The following is a 24,850-nucleotide window of genomic DNA, read 5'->3' on the forward strand; positions in this document are numbered from 1 at the left end:
GTAGGACATCAAAGATCATACATAAAGAATCCTACTGAAGGACAAGCTTTTGCTGTCACCTGGTCAGTGTTCCCACCTGAATCCGCTTTATGTTATGCCTATTTAGGCTTCAAGTTACATCATTTGGGGATACAAAATGGCATTAATGAAAGTAACCTACAGCAATAGTTAGAATGTCCTTATGTTTAACTTCACTTCGGTCACGCTTTCTGTTTCAGTTCCTCTCAACGCAGAAGGCTTCAGCTCAACAGCACAAGATGAGACTAGTATCACTCTGCAGTGGAACAAAGTGAACAGCATTGTCGACTATATTCTTCAGTTTGATGGTGCAGAGATAAGCATCACTGCACCAGTAGGAGATGGACCAGTAACTCACACAGTCTCATCCCTCACTGCTGGGACTCAATACACATTCACTCTCTTCACTGTGTTTGAGAATGTCAGAAGCAGAGGAGTAAACATTGCTGCAGTCACTGGTAAGACATCTGACTTGATTACATATGAAATCGCAAGGCAGGCTACACATCTAGATGCACCAACACTGAAAATATGATGTATTTACTAGTGCGCATTAGTTTTCATTCGTGTGGGCATGCACAATGGAGCAACTTAGCAGCCAACAGGAACACTGATTATTTTGAAGTCCTTGTTGATGAATCTCATCACTCCTGTTTTTCTGTCTCAGTTCCTCTCAATGCAGAAGGCTTCAGATCAACGCGACAAAATGAGATTGGTATCACTCTGCAGTGGAATAAAGTCAACAGCACTGTCAACTATACTCTCCAGTTTGATGGTGCAGAGATCAACATCACTGCACCAGTAGGAGATGGACCAGTGACTCACACAGTCTCATCTCTCACTGATGGGACTCAATACACATTCACACTCTTCACTGTGTTTGAGAATGTCAGAAGCAGCGGAGTCAACATTACTGCAGTCACTGGTAAGACATCTGACTTGATCACACATGCAACTGCAAGGCAGGCTATACATTTAGATGCACCAACACTGAAAATACGATGTATTTATTGGGCACCAAAAACTGGAGTGCATGATTATGCCAAACCTTTACCTCTCCAAACTGAATGTGGCCTCAGTGCAAGTTAATTAAGAGAGTGAAAACCTGGTCCTGAGAGTAATATCCAGCTCTCATAAGCTGTGTTCAAATTCGGAAATCTTCTAAATAGGGCGGTTGTTTTCCAATCCCCAATCACATCTATGAAGTCTGATGTTCTTCATTACAATGTAGGACATCAAAGATCATACATAAAGAATCCTACTGAAGGACAAGCTTTTGCTGTCACCTGGTCAGTGTTCCCACCTGAATCCGCTTTATGTTATGCCTATTTAGGCTTCAAGTTACATCATTTGGGGATACAAAATGGCATTAATGAAAGTAACCTACAGCAATAGTTAGAATGTCCTTATGTTTAACTTCACTTCGGTCACGCTTTCTGTTTCAGTTCCTCTCAACGCAGAAGGCTTCAGCTCAACAGCACAAGATGAGACTAGTATCACTCTGCAGTGGAACAAAGTGAACAGCATTGTCGACTATATTCTTCAGTTTGATGGTGCAGAGATAAGCATTACTGCACCAGTAGGAGACGGACCAGTAACTCACACAGTCTCATCCCTCACTGCTGGGACTCAATACACATTCACTCTCTTCACTGTGTTTGAGAATGTCAGAAGCAGAGGAGTAAACATTGCTGCAGTGACTGGTAAGACATCTGACTTGATTACATATGCAATCGCAAGGCAGGCTATACATCTAGATGCACCAACACTGAAAATATGATGTATTTACTAGTGCGCATTAGGTTTCATTCGTGTGGGCATGCACAATGGAGCAACTTAGCAGCCAACAGGAACATTGATTATTTTGAAGTCCTTGTTGATGAATCTCATCACTCCTGTTTTTCTGTCTCAGTTCCTCTCAATGCAGAAGGCTTCAGATCAACGGGACAAAATGAGACTGGTATCACTCTGCAGTGGAATAAAGTCAACAGCACTGTCAACTATATTCTCCAGTTTGATGGTGCAGAGATCAACATCACTGCACCAGTAGGAGATGGACCAGTGACTCACACAGTCTCATCGCTCACTGATGGGACTCAATACACATTCACTCTCTTCACTGTGTTTGAGAATGTCAGAAGCAGTGGAGTCAACATTACTGCAGTCACTGGTAAGATATCTGACTTGATCACACATGCAACTGCAAGGCAGGCTATACATCTAGATGCACCAACACTGAAAATACGATGTATTTATTGGGCACCAAAAACTGGAGTGCATGATTGTGCCAAACATTTACCTCTCCAAACTGAATGTTGCCTCAGTGCAAGTTAATTAAGAGAGTGAAAAGCTGGTCCTAAGACTAATATCCAGCACTCATCAGCTGTGTTCCAATTCAGAAACCTTCTAAATAGGAGGGTTGATTTCCAATCCCCAATCACACCCATGACATCTATATGATGTCCTTCATTACAATATAAGAAATCAAAGATCCGGGTTCGGGTCCGGCCTGTGGTCCTTTGCTGCGTGTCCTCCCCTCTCTCTCTCTCTCCCATGCCTTCCTTTGTCTCTCTAACTATCTCCCTGTCAAATAAAGCATGAAAATGCCAAAAAATATTTTTTTAAAAGAAATAATAAAAAAAAATCCTACTGGATGACAAGACTTTGCTATCACCTGGTCAGTGTTCCCACCTGAATCCGCTTTATGTTATGCCTATTTAGCCTTCAAGTTATATAATTTGGGGATAGCAAATGGCACTAAAGAATGTAGCCTACAACAATACTTAGGATGTGTGACAACTTGTCCTTATGTTTAACTTCACTTCGGTCATGCTTTCTGTCTCAGTTCCTCTCAATGCAGAAGGCTTCACATCAACAAGACAAGAGGAGACTAGAATCACTCTGCAGTGGAATAAAGTGAACAGCACCGTCAGTTATATTCTCCAGTTTGATGGTTCAGAGATAAACATCACTGCACCAGTAGGAGATGGACCAGTAATTCACACAGTCTCATCTCTCACTGCTGGGACTGAATACACATTCACTCTCTTCATTGTGTCTGAGAATGTCAGAAGCAGTGGAGTCAACATTACTGCAGTCACTGGTAAGATTTTTCTCTTCATGTAATGTTCACTGCACAGCTCAGCAGGCCATCATTTACATCTCAATGAACCAATGTAAACATAACATGTATTTGCTGGGCATTATTTTGTCTAACTACATGCCCTGCTCCTTTTAATATTAATAGAGTATCATAATAGCCAAAACAGTGAAATCCCAGATTCACCTACAGTTATCATGTTTATAAAGTCTCTTGAAGTGGGAGCTCATCTTTAATCACTGGTCACATGCCTGCTATCCACACACTGTGATGTTATTAATAATAAGATGTCACAAAATGGATTCAACACCAGCATTCCTCCAAATAGAACCAGTTGTTTTAACCCCATGAGAGGTCCAATCTGCAGCCATTTTGTGTCTGTCCTAGTGAGCATTAGGTTTCATTCATGTAGGGATGCAAAATGGAGCAATTTAAACAGCCAAGGACCACTGGTCATTTTGAAGTCCTGGTTGATAAATTACATTACTCATTTTTTCTGTCTCAGTTCCTCTCAATGCAGAAGGCTTCACATCAACAAGACAAGATGAGACTAGAATCACTCTGCAGTGGAATAAAGTCAACAGCACGGTCAATTATATTCTCCAGTTTGATGGTGCAGAGATAAACATCACTGCACCAGTAGGAGATGGACCAGTAACTCACACAGTCTCATCTCTCACTGCTGCGACTCAATACACATTCACTCTCTTCACTGTGTTTGAGAATGTCAGAAGCAGTGGAGTCAACATTGCTGCAGTCACTGGTAAGACATCTGACTTGATTACATATGCAATCGCAAGGCAGGCTATACATCTAGATGCACCAACACAGAAAATATGATGTATTTACTAGTGCGCTTTAGGTTTCATTCGTGTGGGCATGCACAATGGAGCAACTTAGCAGCCAACAGGAACACTGATTATTTTGAAGTCCTTGTTGATGAATCTCATCACTCCTGCTTTTCTGTCTCAGTTCCTCTCAATGCAGAAGGCTTCAGATCAACGGGACAAAATGAGACTGGTATCACTCTGCAGTGGAATAAAGTCAACAGCACTGTCAACTATATTCTCCAGTTTGATGGTGCAGAGATCAACATCACTGCACCAGTAGGAGATGGACCAGTGACTCACACAGTCTCATCTCTCACTGATGGGACTCAATACACATTCACTCTCTTCACTGTGTTTGAGAATGTCAGAAGCAGTGGAGTCAACATTACTGCAGTCACTGGTAAGACATCTGACTTGATCACACATGCAACTGCAAGGCAGGCTATACATTTAGATGCACCAACACTGAAAATACGATGTATTTATTGGGCACCAAAAACTGGAGTGCACGATTATGCCAAACGTTTGCCTTTCCAAACTGAATGCCTCGCCTCAATGCAAGTTAATTAAGAGAGTGAAAACCTGGTCCTGAGAGTAATATCCAGCTCTCATAAGCTGTGTTCAAATTCGGAAATCTTCTAAATAGGGCGGTTGTTTTCCAATCCCCAATCACATCTATGAAGTCTGATGTTCTTCATTACAATGTAGGACATCAAAGATCATACATAAAGAATCCTACTGAAGGACAAGCTTTTGCTGTCACCTGGTCAGTGTTCCCACCTGAATCCGCTTTATGTTATGCCTATTTAGGCTTCAAGTTACATCATTTGGGGATACAAAATGGCATTAATGAAAGTAACCTACAGCAATAGTTAGAATGTCCTTATGTTTAACTTCACTTCGGTCACGCTTTCTGTTTCAGTTCCTCTCAACGCAGAAGGCTTCAGCTCAACAGCACAAGATGAGACTAGTATCACTCTGCAGTGGAACAAAGTGAACAGCATTGTCAACTATATTCTTCAGTTTGATGGTGCAGAGATAAGCATCACTGCACCAGTAGGAGATGGACCAGTAACTCACACAGTCTCATCCCTCACTGCTGGGACTCAATACACATTCACTCTCTTCACTGTGTTTGAGAATGTCAGAAGCAGAGGAGTAAACATTGCTGCAGTCACTGGTAAGACATCTGACTTGATTACATATGAAATCGCAAGGCAGGCTACACATCTAGATGCACCAACACTGAAAATATGATGTATTTACTAGTGCGCATTAGTTTTCATTCGTGTGGGCATGCACAATGGAGCAACTTAGCAGCCAACAGGAACATTGATTATTTTGAAGTCCTTGTTGATGAATCTCATCACTCCTGTTTTTCTGTCTCAGTTCCTCTCAATGCAGAAGGCTTCAGATCAACGCGACAAAATGAGATTGGTATCACTCTGCAGTGGAATAAAGTCAACAGCACTGTCAACTATACTCTCCAGTTTGATGGTGCAGAGATCAACATCACTGCACCAGTAGGAGATGGACCAGTGACTCACACAGTCTCATCTCTCACTGATGGGACTCAATACACATTCACACTCTTCACTGTGTTTGAGAATGTCAGAAGCAGTGGAGTCAACATTACTGCAGTCACTGGTAAGACATCTGACTTGATCACACATGCAACTGCAAGGCAGGCTATACATCTAGATGCACCAACACTGAAAATACGATGTATTTATTGGGCACCAAAAACTGGAGTGCATGATTATGCCAAACCTTTACCTCTCCAAACTGAATGTGGCCTCAGTGCAAGTTAATTAAGAGAGTGAAAACCTGGTCCTGAGAGTAATATCCAGCTCTCATAAGCTGTGTTCAAATTCGGAAATCTTCTAAATAGGGCGGTTGTTTTCCAATCCCCAATCACATCTATGAAGTCTGATGTTCTTCATTACAATGTAGGACATCAAAGATCATACATTAAGAATCCTATTGAAGGACAAGCTTTTGCTGTCACCTGGTCAGTGTTCCCACCTGAATCCGCTTTATGTTATGCCTATTTAGGCTTCAAGTTACATCATTTGGGGATACAAAATGGCACTAATGAAAGTAACCTACAGCAATAGTTAGAATGTCCTTATGTTTAACTTCACTTCGGTCACGCTTTCTATTTCAGTTCCTCTCAATGCAGAAGGCTTCAGCTCAACAGTACAAGATGAGACTAGTATCACTCTGCAGTGGAACAAAGTGAACAGCATTGTCGACTATATTCTTCAGTTTGATGGTGCAGAAATAAGCATTACTGCACCAGTAGGAGTTGGACCAGTAACTCACACAGTCTCATCCCTCACTGCTGGGACTCAATACACATTCACTCTCTTCACTGTGTTTGAGAATGTCAGAAGCAGAGGAGTAAACATTGCTGCAGTGACTGGTAAGACATCTGACTTGATTACATATGCAATCGCAAGGCAGGCTATACATCTAGATGCACCAACACAGAAAATATGATGTATTTACTAGTGCGCTTTAGGTTTCATTCGTGTGGGCATGCACAATGGAGCAACTTAGCAGCCAACAGGAACACTGATTATTTTGAAGTCCTTGTTGATGAATCTCATCACTCCTGCTTTTCTGTCTCAGTTCCTCTCAATGCAGAAGGCTTCAGATCAACGGGACAAAATGAGACTGGTATCACTCTGCAGTGGAATAAAGTCAACAGCACTGTCAACTATATTCTCCAGTTTGATGGTGCAGAGATCAACATCACTGCACCAGTAGGAGATGGACCAGTGACTCACACAGTCTCATCTCTCACTGATGGGACTCAATACACATTCACTCTCTTCACTGTGTTTGAGAATGTCAGAAGCAGTGGAGTCAACATTACTGCAGTCACTGGTAAGACATCTGACTTGATCACACATGCAACTGCAAGGCAGGCTATACATTTAGATGCACCAACACTGAAAATACGATGTATTTATTGGGCACCAAAAACTGGAGTGCACGATTATGCCAAACGTTTGCCTTTCCAAACTGAATGCCTCGCCTCAATGCAAGTTAATTAAGAGAGTGAAAACCTGGTCCTGAGAGTAATATCCAGCTCTCATAAGCTGTGTTCAAATTCGGAAATCTTCTAAATAGGGCGGTTGTTTTCCAATCCCCAATCACATCTATGAAGTCTGATGTTCTTCATTACAATGTAGGACATCAAAGATCATACATAAAGAATCCTACTGAAGGACAAGCTTTTGCTGTCACCTGGTCAGTGTTCCCACCTGAATCCGCTTTATGTTATGCCTATTTAGGCTTCAAGTTACATCATTTGGGGATACAAAATGGCATTAATGAAAGTAACCTACAGCAATAGTTAGAATGTCCTTATGTTTAACTTCACTTCGGTCACGCTTTCTGTTTCAGTTCCTCTCAACGCAGAAGGCTTCAGCTCAACAGCACAAGATGAGACTAGTATCACTCTGCAGTGGAACAAAGTGAACAGCATTGTCAACTATATTCTTCAGTTTGATGGTGCAGAGATAAGCATCACTGCACCAGTAGGAGATGGACCAGTAACTCACACAGTCTCATCCCTCACTGCTGGGACTCAATACACATTCACTCTCTTCACTGTGTTTGAGAATGTCAGAAGCAGAGGAGTAAACATTGCTGCAGTCACTGGTAAGACATCTGACTTGATTACATATGAAATCGCAAGGCAGGCTACACATCTAGATGCACCAACACTGAAAATATGATGTATTTACTAGTGCGCATTAGTTTTCATTCGTGTGGGCATGCACAATGGAGCAACTTAGCAGCCAACAGGAACATTGATTATTTTGAAGTCCTTGTTGATGAATCTCATCACTCCTGTTTTTCTGTCTCAGTTCCTCTCAATGCAGAAGGCTTCAGATCAACGCGACAAAATGAGATTGGTATCACTCTGCAGTGGAATAAAGTCAACAGCACTGTCAACTATACTCTCCAGTTTGATGGTGCAGAGATCAACATCACTGCACCAGTAGGAGATGGACCAGTGACTCACACAGTCTCATCTCTCACTGATGGGACTCAATACACATTCACACTCTTCACTGTGTTTGAGAATGTCAGAAGCAGTGGAGTCAACATTACTGCAGTCACTGGTAAGACATCTGACTTGATCACACATGCAACTGCAAGGCAGGCTATACATCTAGATGCACCAACACTGAAAATACGATGTATTTATTGGGCACCAAAAACTGGAGTGCATGATTATGCCAAACCTTTACCTCTCCAAACTGAATGTGGCCTCAGTGCAAGTTAATTAAGAGAGTGAAAACCTGGTCCTGAGAGTAATATCCAGCTCTCATAAGCTGTGTTCAAATTCGGAAATCTTCTAAATAGGGCGGTTGTTTTCCAATCCCCAATCACATCTATGAAGTCTGATGTTCTTCATTACAATGTAGGACATCAAAGATCATACATTAAGAATCCTATTGAAGGACAAGCTTTTGCTGTCACCTGGTCAGTGTTCCCACCTGAATCCGCTTTATGTTATGCCTATTTAGGCTTCAAGTTACATCATTTGGGGATACAAAATGGCACTAATGAAAGTAACCTACAGCAATAGTTAGAATGTCCTTATGTTTAACTTCACTTCGGTCACGCTTTCTATTTCAGTTCCTCTCAATGCAGAAGGCTTCAGCTCAACAGTACAAGATGAGACTAGTATCACTCTGCAGTGGAACAAAGTGAACAGCATTGTCGACTATATTCTTCAGTTTGATGGTGCAGAAATAAGCATTACTGCACCAGTAGGAGTTGGACCAGTAACTCACACAGTCTCATCCCTCACTGCTGGGACTCAATACACATTCACTCTCTTCACTGTGTTTGAGAATGTCAGAAGCAGAGGAGTAAACATTGCTGCAGTGACTGGTAAGACATCTGACTTGATTACATATGCAATCGCAAGGCAGGCTATACATCTAGATGCACCAACACTGAAAATATGATGTATTTACTAGTGCGCATTAGGTTTCATTCATGTGGGCATGCACAATGGAGCAACTTAGCAGCCAACAGGAACACTGATTATTTTGAAGTCCTTGTTGATGAATCTCATCACTCCTGTTTTTCTGTCTCAGTTCCTCTCAATGCAGAAGGCTTCAGATCAACGGGACAAAATGAGACTGGTATCACTCTGCAGTGGAATAAAGTCAACAGCACTGTCAACTATATTCTCCAGTTTGATGGTGCAGAGATCAACATCACTGCACCAGTAGGAGATGGACCAGTGACTCACACAGTCTCATCTCTCACTGATGGGACTCAATACACATTCACACTCTTCACTGTGTTTGAGAATGTCAGAAGCAGCGGAGTCAACATTACTGCAGTCACTGGTAAGACATCTGACTTGATCACACATGCAACTGCAAGGCAGGCTATACATCTAGATGCACCAACACTGAAAATACGATGTATTTATTGGGCACCAAAAACTGGAGTGCATGATTGTGCCAAACATTTACCTCTCCAATCTGAATGTTGCCTCAGTGCAAGTTAATTAAGAGAGTGAAAAGCTGGTCCTAAGACTAATATCCAGCACTCATCAGCTGTGTTCCAATTCAGAAACCTTCTAAATAGGAGGGTTGATTTCCAATCCCCAATCACATCCATGACATCTATATGATGTCCTTCATTACAATATAAGAAATCAAAGATCCGGGTTCGGGTCCGGCCTGTGGTCCTTTGCTGCGTGTCCTCCCCTCTCTCTCTCTCTCTCTCTCCCATGCCTTCCTTTGTCTCTCTAACTATCTCCCTGTCAAATAAAGCATGAAAATGCCAAAAAATATTTTTTTAAAAGAAATAATAAAAAAAAATCCTACTGGATGACAAGACTTTGCTGTCACCTGGTCAGTGTTCCCACCTGAATCCGCTTTATGTTATGCCTATTTAGCCTTCAAGTTATATAATTTGGGGATAGCAAATGGCACTAAAGAATGTAGCCTACAACAATACTTAGGATGTGTGACAACTTGTCCTTATGTTTAACTTCACTTCGGTCATGCTTTCTGTCTCAGTTCCTCTCAATGCAGAAGGCTTCACATCAACAAGACAAGAGGAGACTAGAATCACTCTGCAGTGGAATAAAGTGAACAGCACCGTCAGTTATATTCTCCAGTTTGATGGTTCAGAGATAAACATCACTGCACCAGTAGGAGATGGACCAGTAACTCACACAGTCTCATCTCTCACTGCTGGGACTGAATACACATTCACTCTCTTCATTGTGTCTGAGAATGTCAGAGGCAGTGGAGTCAACATTACTGCAGTCACTGGTAAGATTTTTCTCTTCATGTAATGTTCACTGCACGGCTCAGCAGGCCATCATTTACATCTCAATGAACCAATGTAAACATAACATGTGTTTGCTGGGCATTATTTTGTCTAACTAAATGCCCTGCTCCTTTTAATATTAATAGAGTATCATAATAGCCAAAACAGTGAAATCCCAGATTCACCTACAGTTATCATGTTTATAAAGTCTCTTGAAGTGGGAGCTCATCTTTAATCACTGATCACATGCCTGCTATCCACACACTGTGATGTTATTAATAATAAGATGTCACAAAATGGATTCAACACCAGCATTCCTCCAAATAGAACCAGTTGTTTTAACCCCATGAGAGGTCCAATCTGCAGCCATTTTGTGTCTGTCCTAGTGAGCATTAGGTTTCATTCATGTAGGGATGCAAAATGGAGCAATTTAAACAGCCAAGGACCACTGGTCATTTTGAAGTCCTGGTTGATAAATTACATTACTCATTTTTTCTGTCTCAGTTCCTCTCAATGCAGAAGGCTTCACATCAACAAGACAAGATGAGACTAGAATCACTCTGCAGTGGAATAAAGTCAACAGCACGGTCAATTATATTCTCCAGTTTGATGGTGCAGAGATAAACATCACTGCACCAGTAGGAGATGGACCAGTAACTCACACAGTCTCATCTCTCACTGCTGCGACTCAATACACATTCACTCTCTTCACTGTGTTTGAGAATGTCAGAAGCAGTGGAGTCAACATTACTGCAGTCACTGGTAAGATTTTTCTCTTTATGTAACGTTCACTGTAACGGCTCAGCAAGCCATTATTTACATTTCATTCAACCATTGTAAACATAACATGTATTGCTGGGCATTATTTTGTCTAACTAAATGCCCCGCTCCTTTTAATATTAATAGAGTTTCATAATAGCCAAAAGAGTAAAATCCCAGATTCACCTATAGTTATCATATTTACAAAGTTTCTTGAAGGAGGAGCTCTTCTTTAATCACTAATCACAGCCCTGCTATCCACACACTGTGATGTTATTAATAATAATAAAATGTGACAAAATGGATTCAACACCAGCATTCCTCCAAATAGAACCAGTTGTTTTAACCCCATGACATGTCCAATCTGTAGCCATTTTGTGTCTGTCCTAGTGAGCATTAGGTTTCATTCAGGTGGGGATGCAAAATGGAGCAACTTACACAGCCAGCAGGAACACTGATTATTTTGAAGTCCTGGTTGATAAATTCCATTACTCCTCTTTTTTTGTCTCAGCTCCTCTCAATGCAGAAAGCTTCAGCTCAACAGCTCAAGATGAGACTAGTATCACTCTGCAGTGGAATAAAGTGAACAGCATTGTTGACTATATTCTCCAGTTTGATGGTACAGAGATAAACATCACTGCACCAGTAGGAGATGGACCAGTAACTCACACAGTCTCATCTCTCACTGCTGGGACTGGATACGGATTCACTCTCTTCACTGTGTTTGAGAATGTCAGAAGCAGTGGAGTAAGGATTACTGCATTCACTGGTATTCACTTGTTTTTTTGTATAAATTAATGACTCATAAGAACATCTTTCCATTTTCTCCTTCATACAGTTAAGAACAGCCCTACAGCCCCATCTTATAATTTTAGTATTTTGAGCACTTTTTCAAGGAAATTATCAACATAACCTTTCCTTACCTTGTCAGTATCCACAATCAACTGATCAGAATGTATATTTCTTGTTATCTTCAGTTTAATATTCATAATCCTGTAGAAATCATTTTCATTTACAAAGGACATCTTTGATGAGTTATTTGAATTATTAACAAAACATTAACGCATCTTATTATTTTTCTTTCATTGCACATGAACACCACCCTACCAAAAATAACTTTGACTCCACCTCCTACAACTACTACTGCAACAGGGCCTTGTAAGTCTGTGCATTTTCTATTTACATTGAAGAAGTAGCTCAAACTTGTAGTTGTAAACTATTTCATTCTATTCTTAAAAAATTTTGGTGTTGAGCCTTTGATCATGATAGCAGTACACATTTACAAATAACCAAATATATCATCTTAAAATGTAAAATGCATCTCTGAAAAACAATTTTCAGCAGATATTGGAAAGTTGTATTATATAGCCTATTGAAATATATTTATGTCAACAGATTATGTCCTTGGATTGAGGGTCAGACTGCAGTCATCACTTGAGCTGTCAGACTCAGACATCAGGAATCTCATAGAGGAGGTAACAGTGGCTGGTGTTTATGTATAGTAAAGTTCATGTTGTATCAATATCAGGACTGGTTTCAATTCACTTTTTATTCAGTATGGATATTGATATCTTCAATATTAAAATATAATTTGTGTGTGTGTGTGTGTGTGTGTGTGTGTGTGTGTTCTAGCTCTTCAGAACATACGGAGTGCCATCATACATCTCCCTGAATGTTACATCTGTTCAGAGATAAGCCTGATGGAAGAAAGAATGGAATGGAGGGAGAGGAGGAAACGTTCTGCACAACAGACCCTTCTTCCATCAGCTAGTCTAGTATCACGTGTTGAATTGTTTTCCTCCAACAAATGAGAAAACCTGCTGTAGGGGGGTGGGGATTTCACCTATTTCCAATGTAGCTTCATCAGTTTTGAGACATTTTAATATAGATATTCCTTTGCACTGTGATGCGATATTGTTTACAATGCTTTTTGCACATTCTAGCATGCAGCATTCTATGCTAGTAAACCAGCAGTTAGATGTCAGCACTCACGCACTTGCTGGAGGGTCCAGTGGAGGAACAAATGCAGAGCCATTTACATCAGCAACATGAAATTAGATCACTGAAATGATGAAGAACCAAACTAGAATTTTAGCTAGCTACAATACAATAAATAACACTATTTTTACATTAGGCCTAACTACAGCTTTGACACTTGAAATTAACATCACTTGATGTCATTATGGTCTGTATTAGCTACATTTAGTTACATGCAGTTTGAACTTCTACCCCTGAAGCATGAGTTTATAAGAGGTCAGTATCTCACTCTGATTGGGTGTTATAGACCCCCCTTATCAAGTAGTGAGGCCGTGCAGTTAGGTACACTAAGCTCCCTAAGGCTAGGCCTCAACTTCTCTATAAAAGAGATTTTAAGCATTTCTGTGAGCAAGCCTTTTTCCATGATCTGGCCCACTATGATTGGTTTAGAATTGGCATGGGAATTCTTTTATGAGGGTTTATATCGGATTATAAATAAACATGCTCCTTTTAGAAAGTATAAGGCGAAGGGCCGCAATAACCCTTGGTTTTCCCCTGAGCTGTCTTGTCTTCTTAATGAAAGAAATGTTGCCTGGGCTCAAGCTAGGAAGTCTAAGTCTGAGGTTGACTTGCTCTGTTTTAGACAACTGCGCAATCGCTGTACTTCACTTATTAGGGGAGCAAAATCTGCATTTTATCTTTCTGAAACCTCAAAGAGTCTAAATGATCCAAAGAAATTTTGGAAATTGTTTAAGTCGTCATCTGGGAATCTAAGCTCTACTGAATTCCCCCAGTGCATTGTCAAAGACTCTTGTACTTTGACAGATAGATCAATTGAAGGATTTTTTAAGTTCCAATGGTACACTATCCCAATATCAATCACGGTTTCAGGAAGCAACACAGCACCGTCACTGCATCTTAAAGTGGTAAATGATGTAATTGAGGCACTGGATTGTAGGAAAACTTATGCAACCCTCTTCGTTGATTTGTCAAAGGCGTTTGACACAGTTGACCATAGTATTGTGATAAAAAAAACGGAACAGTATTGGATTATCTAGTCATGCAGTAGATTGGTTTGCTGACTATCTTTCTGGTAGAACGCAATGTGACCAGTTTTTAGGCTCTACCTCTTCTATCTTGACCATTTCCAAGGGGGTGCCACAAGGTTCAGTACTAGGTCCCTTATTGTTCTCCATTTATATCAATAATCTCTATGATAACTTGTTAAATGCTTCATACCGTCTTTATGCAGATGACACTGTTATTTACTGCTCTGCTTCATCAGCTGCAGAAGCCCTTGAACAATTGTAGTCTGTTTTTGATGTCTTTCAGTCCTGTTTGAAACAACTTAAATTGGTATTAAACGCGGACAAAAATAAGTTTATGTTATTTTCCAACAATTCATATTGAAAATCTTGCTTCTGAACTCAAGATGAAATTAGGTTTTTATTATAGGAATAAATCATGCTTCTCTTTTCGAGCTAAGAAATATCTGGTTTTGGCAACCTTCCTACAGCTGCTAGATTATGGTGATGTGCTTTATATAAATGCATCGGCACAATGTCTAAGGATGCTTGATACTGTCTATCATAGTGCCTTGAGATTCATTACCAGCTGTAAATTCCTTACACATCATTGCACTTTGTATGCCAGAGCCGAATGGCCTTCTTTGTATGTACGTAGGCAAACTCACTGGCTGACTATTATCTATAAGTCACTCCTTGGGTTGCTCCCTACTTACTTGTGTACATATTTATAATAATAACTTTAGTTGTAGGATATACATAGATTTATGTCTGTGATTGTATATGGAAGATAAGCTACGAATTAATCATATTTTGTACTAGATAAAGTACCTGTTTGTTTATGTTTGGTATGTTTATCCTGTGTTTTTTTTTATATGGTGTGAGTTAGCTAATGCTATCTTAAGAAATTTTTACATTGTTTCTCAATCCAATCAGTGTGATCGTGTCTGCCCAGGGTGGTCTCACAGTGAGAGTTACAAGAATTGGCATCAAGCTGCAGCATGTCTTAGGGTTAGGGGAATACAGGGCTTGACTTAGCGTAAAAGTTAAATAAATGCCGGTGTCCTGATTCACTAAGATTGCATTGCGAGGGCAATCTGCACATTTTTGGCACATTTTTTGGTCGATTAGAATAGTTAATGGAGGCAAACTGACCAACAGCAGATTCTTTTTCTTTTTCAAAATGAAAGATAGCTTCAGCATACACACACATACACACTGATACACACACAAACAAATTTTAACAACCATATCAACACCATTACAAGATCAGCTTTTTATCATCTTAAAAATATAACCAAAGTAAGGGGTCTTATGTCAAAACCTGATTTAGAAAAGCTGATACACGCTTTCATTACCAGCAGGTTAGACTACTGCAATGGTCTTCTCTCCGGTCTCCCCAAAGAAACTCTGGGGCGGTTACAGCTCATTCAGAATGCTGCTGCCAGAGTTCTGATTAAGACTAAAAAAACAGAACACATTACACCAGTTCTTAGGTCACTGAATTGACTTCCAGTGTGCCATAGAATTGATTTTAAAATTCTGCTGCTTGTCTATAAAGCGCTAAATAGTTTAGTTCCAACATACATTTCTGACCTGCTCTTAGGATATGAGCCACCCAGACCTCTGAGGTCATCTGGGACCAGTCTGTTAGTTGTTCCCAGGGTGAAAACTAAATCTGGTGAAGCTTTTAGTAATTATGCTCCCAACTACTGAAATAAACTTCCAGAAGCACTGAGATGTGCTCCCACTGTCAGCCCTTTTAAAAGTCGGCTCAAAACATTCCTTTTCTCTGTGGCCTTCTGCTAAATCAACTGTATGTAGATGTAACAGGTGTTATCTTTATTTTTTAATGTCATTTTAAATAGTTGTGGTGTGTGGCCCTGAGCAAGTTGGCTTAGGAGGATTTTTATTTATTTTTTCTGCTTTATGTGAAGCACATTGGATTTGCCTTGTGTATGAAATGTGCTATATAAATAAAGTTTGCCTTGCCTTGCCTTGTGTGTGTGTGTAAACTTGTGGGAACGTCTTTTGCATACTGCAAGATTGCAGTAAGTCATTACATATTCTGTGTCCTCCAAAGAGGTCACTCTCAACAACAGAGATGGAGTGTGTGTGTGTGTGTGTGTGTGTGTGTGTGTGTGTGTGTGTGTGTGTGTGTGTGTGTTTCCATATTGTCTGTCGTCTTGAGTTCAAGTCTTTTGTGGTGTCTAAAGTCAATTCTGCTTCCCAAAATGACCATTTAAATGAGATGAGCAGACTGGATGTGAAGTGTTCTACATGCAAAACACAATGCAGTAGGAGAAAAACTGAAAACAGGTTTTCTGTAAAAAAGAAAGAAAAAAAAAGGCTACATCCTGCCTCCTGTTTGTGTCTGACCACAGCACCTCATCTACATCACAAGCCTCAGTTCTGCAGAAGATCCAGAAACATGATGTGATTGGTTCGGGTACAAGAACATTTCTTTTTTCAATATGAAATGACACATTACTGTTAGTCAACCATCACTGAGCAGCACAGGCCTACTGATATGTAGTACCACAGTATACTATAAAGAGCAGTAGCATGATGTAGACAGTAGGTTACTTGACTGTTCTCATTTCTGAATGTCTGGATGATGGAAGCAGTAGTGAAGCGGCTCAGGATGGACTAGACTCTCTGCCCAGCCTCCCTCATGCTCAACCCATGGTCGACCACATGGTGAACCAAAGTGGCCCGGGTCTCATCTCAACTGTTCTCCATGTTCTTCTTTGTCATCTTCCTCCTCTTCCTCATCTTCCTCTCACTCCTCTTCCTCTAGCTCTCACTGCAACATTGGCTTCCATTGTTCTCAAAAACAAGGGAGCTCACCTGTGGCTTTGTTAATGTTGTGCCTAATTTAGAGAACTGTGTGTTTTGCAAAAAGTGTGAATTTAGAATTGCAAACGAGTGTAAAGCAGAAAATGTGCTTATATTTGTGCAGACTTGGTTTAGGGATTTGATACATGCGCTTCAGGTTTTAGTGTGTAAACAATTGAGAAAAACTGTAAAATTACTAACTTTGAAAAATACTGGTGGGTGGTGGGTGGGTGGGTCAGAAAAAAATAGTAATTTAAAACCAATTTCCTGCATTTCTACACAACCTCTTGGATTAAGTCAAGAAACACAAACTCTCTATAATGTTAACCAAAAATGTAAAATTATGTTATATTACTAGATTTCAGCATTGAGGTGCTTACATTCATGACTTTGCATAGGCATACTAACCTAATAACCTATTATTGGGAAGCGCAAGAAAGTTTCAGAGCGACAGAGACACAGAGCGTCCCCGTAACCATAGTAACTCACTCTCACTCGTGGTTACTCCTGCCCTTGAGACACAGACAAAACTGGAAAAAGACATCCACACTCCTCTGTACCATACGCGGCGCTGAGGGCGGGCCTTAGGGGGCCGGGCCCACCCACAGAGCTTCTGTGCCCCCCCAGAGAGTTTGCATACCGTAAATCCTCTAATAGTGGCCTGTAGTCAATTAAAAGTCGGGTCTCCGATAATGGCCGGGGGCGTGGTCGACACGAACAAATAAAGGCCTGCCTAAAATACAGGCCGGGGAAAAAAACAAAGGAAACAAGACTAGGTCAAAACCTAGTATATGGCTGGACCGTGTCCGTCTACTCTCTCCGCCGCTGTCCTCTCCACCGCGCCCACGGCCCGCATTGATCCTCCCAATCCAAGCCCCGGACGCCCGGTGACGTATCAGCATCGGGACCCTCGCCGAAATCTCGGCCGGATCACCGGGAACACATCGGCGCCCAGGTTCAGTTAGCTTCAGTTAGCTTCAGCTTACATGCAAACAACGGTGGATACCGGTAAACTCCTGGTGCCTGTTTGTAACTGTAGTTTGTAGTAACGTACAAGTGCCACAAGATGGCTCGGCCGGCGGAAGTCTCTGGAGCATGCCGTTGTCGATTACCGTAATTATCATAATGCATTGCAGTAACAAAAAATCGTCTACCTAACGTACCCCAACAGAAGCAGATCAGAAAACAAGGAGGCTTCGTACTAAAATATGAGCAAATATACTTATCAAACAGAGGGAATTAGAAATAAAGGCCTGTCTCTAATATAAGCCTGCTTCCAATAAAGGCCTGGTACCCTCTGCAGTTGAGGTAAATAAAGGCCCGGGCCAATATTAGAGGATTTACGGTAATACATTATATAGCTCTCTAAAGTTTATGATGGCGCATGTCAGGGGAAAAATGGAGGAGTGCAGAAACTACTCGAGTATAAACTTGGCCGTGATACGTGTACTATACGTGCACTGCTTCAATCACCAACTTCATTTAGTTATTATTCATGCCATGTCAGTTGAGTTGAGGAGGTTTTCCATATCTGCAATCTACAAATTCTTTAGAAAACCCACAATATCAATTCACTACAAAGGCCAAACTTTAAAACGCCTGTTGGATCAGCGGTGGACAGGTCATTTGGCGACAGTATCGATCATCATTGACAATTTTGCTGATATTTCAACTGTACGTGCGCATCGAAGCCGTGGGTCTCCTTCGCGCAATTACGCAGCTGAGCTTCAAGTTCATAGCTCACCTGATCCAGAGGATTTTATCTCTGTTACAGCCCCCGAATCGCATGCTACAAGCCGAGAATATGGACTCGTATACTGCTGTAACACTCGTTAACAGTGCGTCGGAATGCATTGGGCAACTTCGCAATGAGACAGAATTCTCTGCATTATGGAACACATCTGTACCAGCTGGCAACGATGCCACAACGACAACTGGGCCAAGTAAGAGGAAGCGTGTTGTAAACCAGAATCTACGGGACTATGTAGTGGAGAAAAGTGTTGGACAAAACAAAACAAATGAAAAATCTGAGCTGGAGAGGTTGTTTTAGTGTTGTGGATGCAGTGCATGGAGAGCTGTGTGCATGTTTTGGTGAGCGCAACAGCCATCTCATTGGCGCACTGGCTGCCTTGGACCCGGAGGCCCACAGAGAGGCATGGATATAGTTAAAGTAAAACCTCTACTGGAGCTACTGAGTATATCGTGGGCCGCCAGTTCCTTGTCAATAAAGTGAGTGAAAGTGAACTTCCTATATGATTGGGCAATACAGTCAATCGTAGGCTATTGAAATCACAGTGGAATTGTTGTAGCAAAAGTAGGTTGTCTTATAGAAAATGTGATTTAAAAATTTGTTGTTTGTTATTTGTTGATGTCATAATTAAGCCCCCCCACGAAAATGAAATGCCCATCCACTGATTTGCTTCTGCCGCCGGGTCTGCTCTGTACCATCTGTGTGCAATGACACCACAAACAGAAGCAAAAAGGTTGGGTTTGACTATAGTGCATACCTTTAGCTCGTGCATCTGGGTTACCTTATTACAGGAGTATTTTCCCTGCCCTAAATCTTAATTATGTATAATCATCAGTGAGAACCTTTAACACTGGCAGCAGCTCAGCATCGACATGCCATTCTGCCTCACATCAAACAATTATTTTACCTGAGAGACAAACATCACACAGTGACTGACAGTTACGGGTGTTTGGAAAGGGCTGAGCACTGAGAACACAGAGGGGAAAACAGGTAAGAAAAGGATCTTTATTTGTACCGTATTGTAAGTGTAATGTAGTGTATTGAATTGAGGTTTGCACACTGTGAGACTGTTTAAAATAATGACCAGTCTAAACCAAAAATGGATTAATGTTGTGTATATTTCATATTTTCAAAGGTTAAAAGCATGGCTTATGGGCTGCTCATCTTGCTGCTCACAGGTCGGTGCCTCTTGTTTGATTAGTATGACTGTTTTGATATTTGAAATACTACAACTACAATAATACAACTTTCACAATCTTACTCAGTACCACACACAAAGGTTTTTGGACGGGGGTTCTAGGCAAAAAATGTGCACAAACGGTTTAATAGAAGGCTAAGGTGTTCTTTTTAAGTAGGGTTATTGGTTTTTGTGATTATTTTCATGATAAATATATTCAGTCAGAAAATAAATTAATACACATAATGGGGAAAGGAGGTGTATCAGCTTGAGCTTACTTTTAAACATTATCTGTGGATACATCTGATCTTCAGTCATTGCTCAGAACAGTAAATGTGGGCTGTGAAACACGGCTGTGAATTTACATTCACAGCCGTGTTTCAAGGTACATGTCACATGTACATAACATGTGACATGTACCTTGAAACAGGGCTGTGAATGTAAATAAGAACATTGTGGAGGACCTGTTTGGAGTCCAATGCCTGAAGCACTAATCCATCACAGCTCACTTTGAGCTACTAGTTTAACTGGTTCTTTCCCTCTGTTGTTCAGCAGTGATCAGAATTGATTTAGTGAGAAACAAGCTGTGGTGGCCAAATTGTTGTCAGATGACATGAAATCCACATTGCAAAAAATCTCGGCCTTAACAAGTCATTTAGTCCATTATTGGGTCCTAAAATTGTAATTTTCTTATAACAAGTGAAAAAAATCTGCCAATGGAGTTCGATAATTTCACTTGTTTCCAATGCTTGTTTCAAGAATTTTGTAGAATCAAGTTTCATTTTCTTGAAAGCCCAAGTACAAAAAAAGTATATTTTCTGAAAGTATACTACTTTTTAGATTACTTTTTATGTATTCTAAATATACTAAATTTGTGTTAAATTGAAACCACATAAGTTGCACTTAGTGTGTTAGAAGTACTTAAGATTGCTTAAATATATTACTTATTATAAATATATATTATTATTTTTGAGTGCTTTTGGCTACCAAAATAGTATACGTTTCAAAAAATATACTTTAAGTATCAGAAGTGTGATTTTGTATCTGTACTTAAAGTATATTAATATTTTACTTAGTGCATTCTATATAACATAAATAAATACACATCATGCAGATATATGAACAAATTTTCTCTTATTTTTGTTCATATCCACGATTTGTTCTTATTTTGTTAGTACCCATTGATTTCTGGGATTCACCAATGTTTTCTTATTTTTGCTCTTCTCTTAGGTAAGAGAAAATTTTACGAGTGGTCGAGAGCACTCTTACCAAGATAAGAAAAAACATCTCGTTTTCACAGTCCACAAATTGTTTGTCCAACGCAAGGAAACATAAGTTTTAAATTTGAGGAACATAAAAAAACGCATGAATATCATATAATCAAATTAGGATTATTATATGTTTTAGAGTAATTATAATGATTGGATTATTAAATTCGTGGGCTAAAGAAATACTATTGGTCCATTGATCCCAATTAAGACTATAAAAACCCTTGGATGATATTGTTGCATTCAGCTTCTGAATGGCTTACATACTGCTTTTAGATGCTTTGGCCATCCAGGCCTTACGCAGAGAACGCGTTTTTAGAGATCACACAGATCTATTTGATGAGACGGATGAATGGCTGCTGAGCCGTTTCAGATTGCCAAGAGCACCTCTCCAATTCTTGGCCATGTGCCAGAGTATTTGCACACGGCACAACACCTGCCCTTATATGATGTTTAGGGGGCGTTACCTATGCTAATAACAAACAATCGGCCACGCGCCTCCGATTTATGATCAAGTGGGATTCATCATTCAGCACACCTGGGTAAGAGCAGATTTGGATGGTTAAGAACGTTTGGTGCATCTGGAGTTGACTTCTCTTATTTATTCTCTTAACAGAAAATTAAGAGAAACTATAAGAGAAATTTAAGAGAATGTTGCTGCATGAGGCCCACTGTGTATAGTATAAGTATATTTCAGTATGTGCTTAAACATAGGCTATTGAAAATATATTTTCCATGTATTGTTGATTACTGTCAGCTATCCAAGTATTCAAATATACTTAATTTATCCCAAAGGGGGTCAATTTGAAGCAGAACACCAAAACAGCACACATTCATCATACACATTCAAAATAGAAATTAGATAAATGAGTGAAATGATTAAATACATACAAAATCTAAAACAAAATGTGATACTTCTTAAAACCAAGTTAATAAATTGGAGGTAGAATCAGTTAGAATTAAGCACAGGTGCATGTATGTTGCATAAGCAGGTCTAAGTACTGACTGAGGTAAGCATCTCTTTAGGGTGCTGAATGAGGGAACCATCCCTTTTACATTTACTGTTAACCAGTCCAATTACCTCAGGGATAAAACCAAATGTTCCCGATTTGTACTGCAAGTGGGCTTCTGAAACGTATTCCTGAAGGCATCAATACAAAAATTATACTTTAAGTATAGAAAATTTAGTACTTTTTTTACTTGGGAGTAGTGCAGTGAGCTGCTTTATTCTGACTTGTTTCAAGATATTGACACTCATTTCTAGAAAATTCCTGAAACTGCATTGGAAACAAGTGGAGTGATCTCACCCCACTGGCAGAATTTTTCTCTTGCCTTTTGCAGTGCAATGGGGCTTTCTGAGCAGGTCCAGTGGAGCACATTTGGCTTCATTGTGGCAATGAAAGCATAAAGTCTGTCTGGGACAGATGGGGTGGGTGGGGGGTTACTTTATTTTACACTGTAGGAACATGTATGAATGAATGAATGAATTACACCAATATGAATGGAAGAAATGAAATAATTAATCAGTCACAATGCCTCATTGAAACAACTCTTAGCTGATGAAAAATACACTAAAACATTTTAACTTCTTTCCAAACCGTTACCGTCAAGAAAAAGAAATGTAAGCAATGAGGAAAGAAGCTCTGCCAAACCCCATGGTGTCTGTGTTAACCACACTTCCATTTAGTACACATAGGGCTCATTCATAAAACTCTGCAGTAACAGAATAGCGGCGCACAAAATCTGCAACCTGGTAATTTTACCTGATTCATAAATTTACCACAGCCGTGAATACCATGACGGAGCCACATTAAGGCCGTGTCCTCAGCTGTAGGCTGGGAGACAGCTAATGAAAACCACCTGTGTGTCAGTGCAATGGGCAGCATGCACTCCTACTGCTGTAATGTTGGTCAGGATAAATCAAATGTTTATGATAGAAGTTACTGAATTTATAAATTGACCAAAGGTGGCAATTGTGACCTAATGAAGACTTATCAAAACGTTGTAAGATAATTCATATTGGAGCATTGGCAGCTGTGTGCGGCATTCTCTTTCTTAAATACTTCAGCTCTACTACACTCCAGCAGCTGCAAAAAAGTTTCTGGGATGTGCATATGGTCATCATCGTCCATCATATCATTATAAACTGAATCAAATCAGATGGAAACTGGCTTTTATAACAGCAATCAGAGCGGTAATTAATGATTGCATTGTGTGATGGAGAAACTCAGAGTCTGGACCCAAATGCAAACGCTGGTAGACAAAGTACGTAGGCTGAAGCAGGATACTTTACTCATAGTCAAGAGGCAGTAGTACAGTCGGCAACAGGTAATCAGATGGGCAAACAATCCAAATCGGCAGGCAGGCAAAGGAATCAGTAATTCAAAATCTGGCAGGTAACAGGTCATAGAAGGCAAGAACGCTAAGACAACTCAGACGATCTGACAAATACTACAGGGGAACACAGACTATACTGTATATACACTGAGACTAATGAGAGAACAGGGAACAGCTGACTGGATGGGATGGAGTCTAGGAGCTGACAGGCTGATAGCAGGCAGGTGAAGCCGGGACAGGCAGGTGAAGGCGGGACAAAGTCACAGGACTAATTGGCTGATGGCAGACAGGTGTGTAGGTGCAGAAGGAGGGAACCCAGAAGGCAAGGCAGGAACTACAGGGCCTGGGGAGAAACAAAGGGAACACACAGAACACAGAGACAAGACTAGGGCTGCGGTCGAATAGTCTTTTTTGCTTAGGAAGGTTCCTAACTGAGTGAAATGACCCGGAAGTACCTAAGTGGCAGCCATGATAAGAGCTGTTCGAATTCTCTAAATGCCAAGGAAAGGTGCTTCAATGCTTCCTTACTTAGCTCCTTTAGCATAGAATACACTGGACCATCCTTTACGAAAGGAAAGGAGATAATGCCGTCCCACAATTCTTTGCGGCAGCAACGACGCACCATTCGGCCGTTCACGAAAACAAACGATCATGACCGACAAGGGACGCAGATCATCAAGCAAGTTACCGTTGCTTATTAAGCATGTTCCATCTTATGCCATAACTTGCTAATATGCTTATATGTTTTTAACTTTCAACAATATGTTAAACCCATAGAGGCGAACTATGAACGTTACGCTGCTGTTGTAAAATGATCAAAGTGAAGTTAACGTTGTAGCCTAACCTATGCTCAGTTTGCATTAGTTATTTCTTCATTTTGAGCGTTGTTGTATTGCCAGCCTTTAGCAATATCATTAATTAATTTTACTTCAGTCACAGATGCTGACACCCTTGCCTTAATAGAGGCCTGTATCAGCCATAACAACTTCAAAGCACAATCAAGTCAACATTTCAGGGTGTTTACTGAGTTGTGTGGTGGTTCTTAAGCTATTATATGCATAGGCTTATATGGGGCGAAGTATCTAAGATGCACTTTTAGTAGTCCATATTCGGAACATTGTAGTTTCACCACGGCAGACCACGTCATTAACATCCGCCGTCGCATAATTACGTAGCCTAGTGTAAGTGCAGTCGGATTCTCTTAGCACCGCGGTTGTCTTTTCCTAAGTCCTTATGAATTCTCCTTCACATCTTTCCTTGACCTCATGACGTTTTCCAACGAGGTCAAGGAAAAGTGGTTAGGAATAGGAGTTAGGACGTATTTTTTTGACTATTCGACCGCAGCCCAGGGAGAGATGCAGGTAGATGCAGGCGTAGCCATGACAGCATTGAGTCATATTTATTAAACATTTTCATGTTTCCAATGATAATGAATGCCCTGAGACACAAT

General features: G+C 40.4%; 1 protein-coding gene across 1 annotated transcript in view; it reads left to right on the plus strand.

Moving 5' to 3' along the window:
* Positions 1 to 24,850, plus strand: part of LOC139930023 (uncharacterized) — a 41,538-nt gene that overhangs the window by 11,557 nt on the left and 5,131 nt on the right. The window contains exons 13-28 of the mRNA XM_078291719.1: positions 219 to 476; positions 686 to 943; positions 1,464 to 1,721; positions 1,931 to 2,188; positions 2,864 to 3,121; positions 3,624 to 3,881; positions 4,091 to 4,348; positions 4,871 to 5,128; positions 5,338 to 5,595; positions 6,116 to 6,373; positions 6,583 to 6,840; positions 7,363 to 7,620; positions 7,830 to 8,087; positions 9,075 to 9,332; positions 10,789 to 11,031; positions 11,540 to 11,797. Of these exons, the coding sequence (XP_078147845.1) occupies positions 219 to 476; positions 686 to 943; positions 1,464 to 1,721; positions 1,931 to 2,188; positions 2,864 to 3,121; positions 3,624 to 3,881; positions 4,091 to 4,348; positions 4,871 to 5,128; positions 5,338 to 5,595; positions 6,116 to 6,373; positions 6,583 to 6,840; positions 7,363 to 7,620; positions 7,830 to 8,087; positions 9,075 to 9,332; positions 10,789 to 11,031; positions 11,540 to 11,797 (4,113 nt within the window). The remainder of the gene's footprint in view (positions 1 to 218; positions 477 to 685; positions 944 to 1,463; positions 1,722 to 1,930; positions 2,189 to 2,863; positions 3,122 to 3,623; positions 3,882 to 4,090; positions 4,349 to 4,870; positions 5,129 to 5,337; positions 5,596 to 6,115; positions 6,374 to 6,582; positions 6,841 to 7,362; positions 7,621 to 7,829; positions 8,088 to 9,074; positions 9,333 to 10,788; positions 11,032 to 11,539; positions 11,798 to 24,850) is intronic.

The sequence above is a fragment of the Centroberyx gerrardi genome, chromosome 23 (genome assembly GCF_048128805.1).
Source record: "Centroberyx gerrardi isolate f3 chromosome 23, fCenGer3.hap1.cur.20231027, whole genome shotgun sequence".
NCBI classification, from domain to species: domain Eukaryota; kingdom Metazoa; phylum Chordata; class Actinopteri; order Beryciformes; family Berycidae; genus Centroberyx; species Centroberyx gerrardi.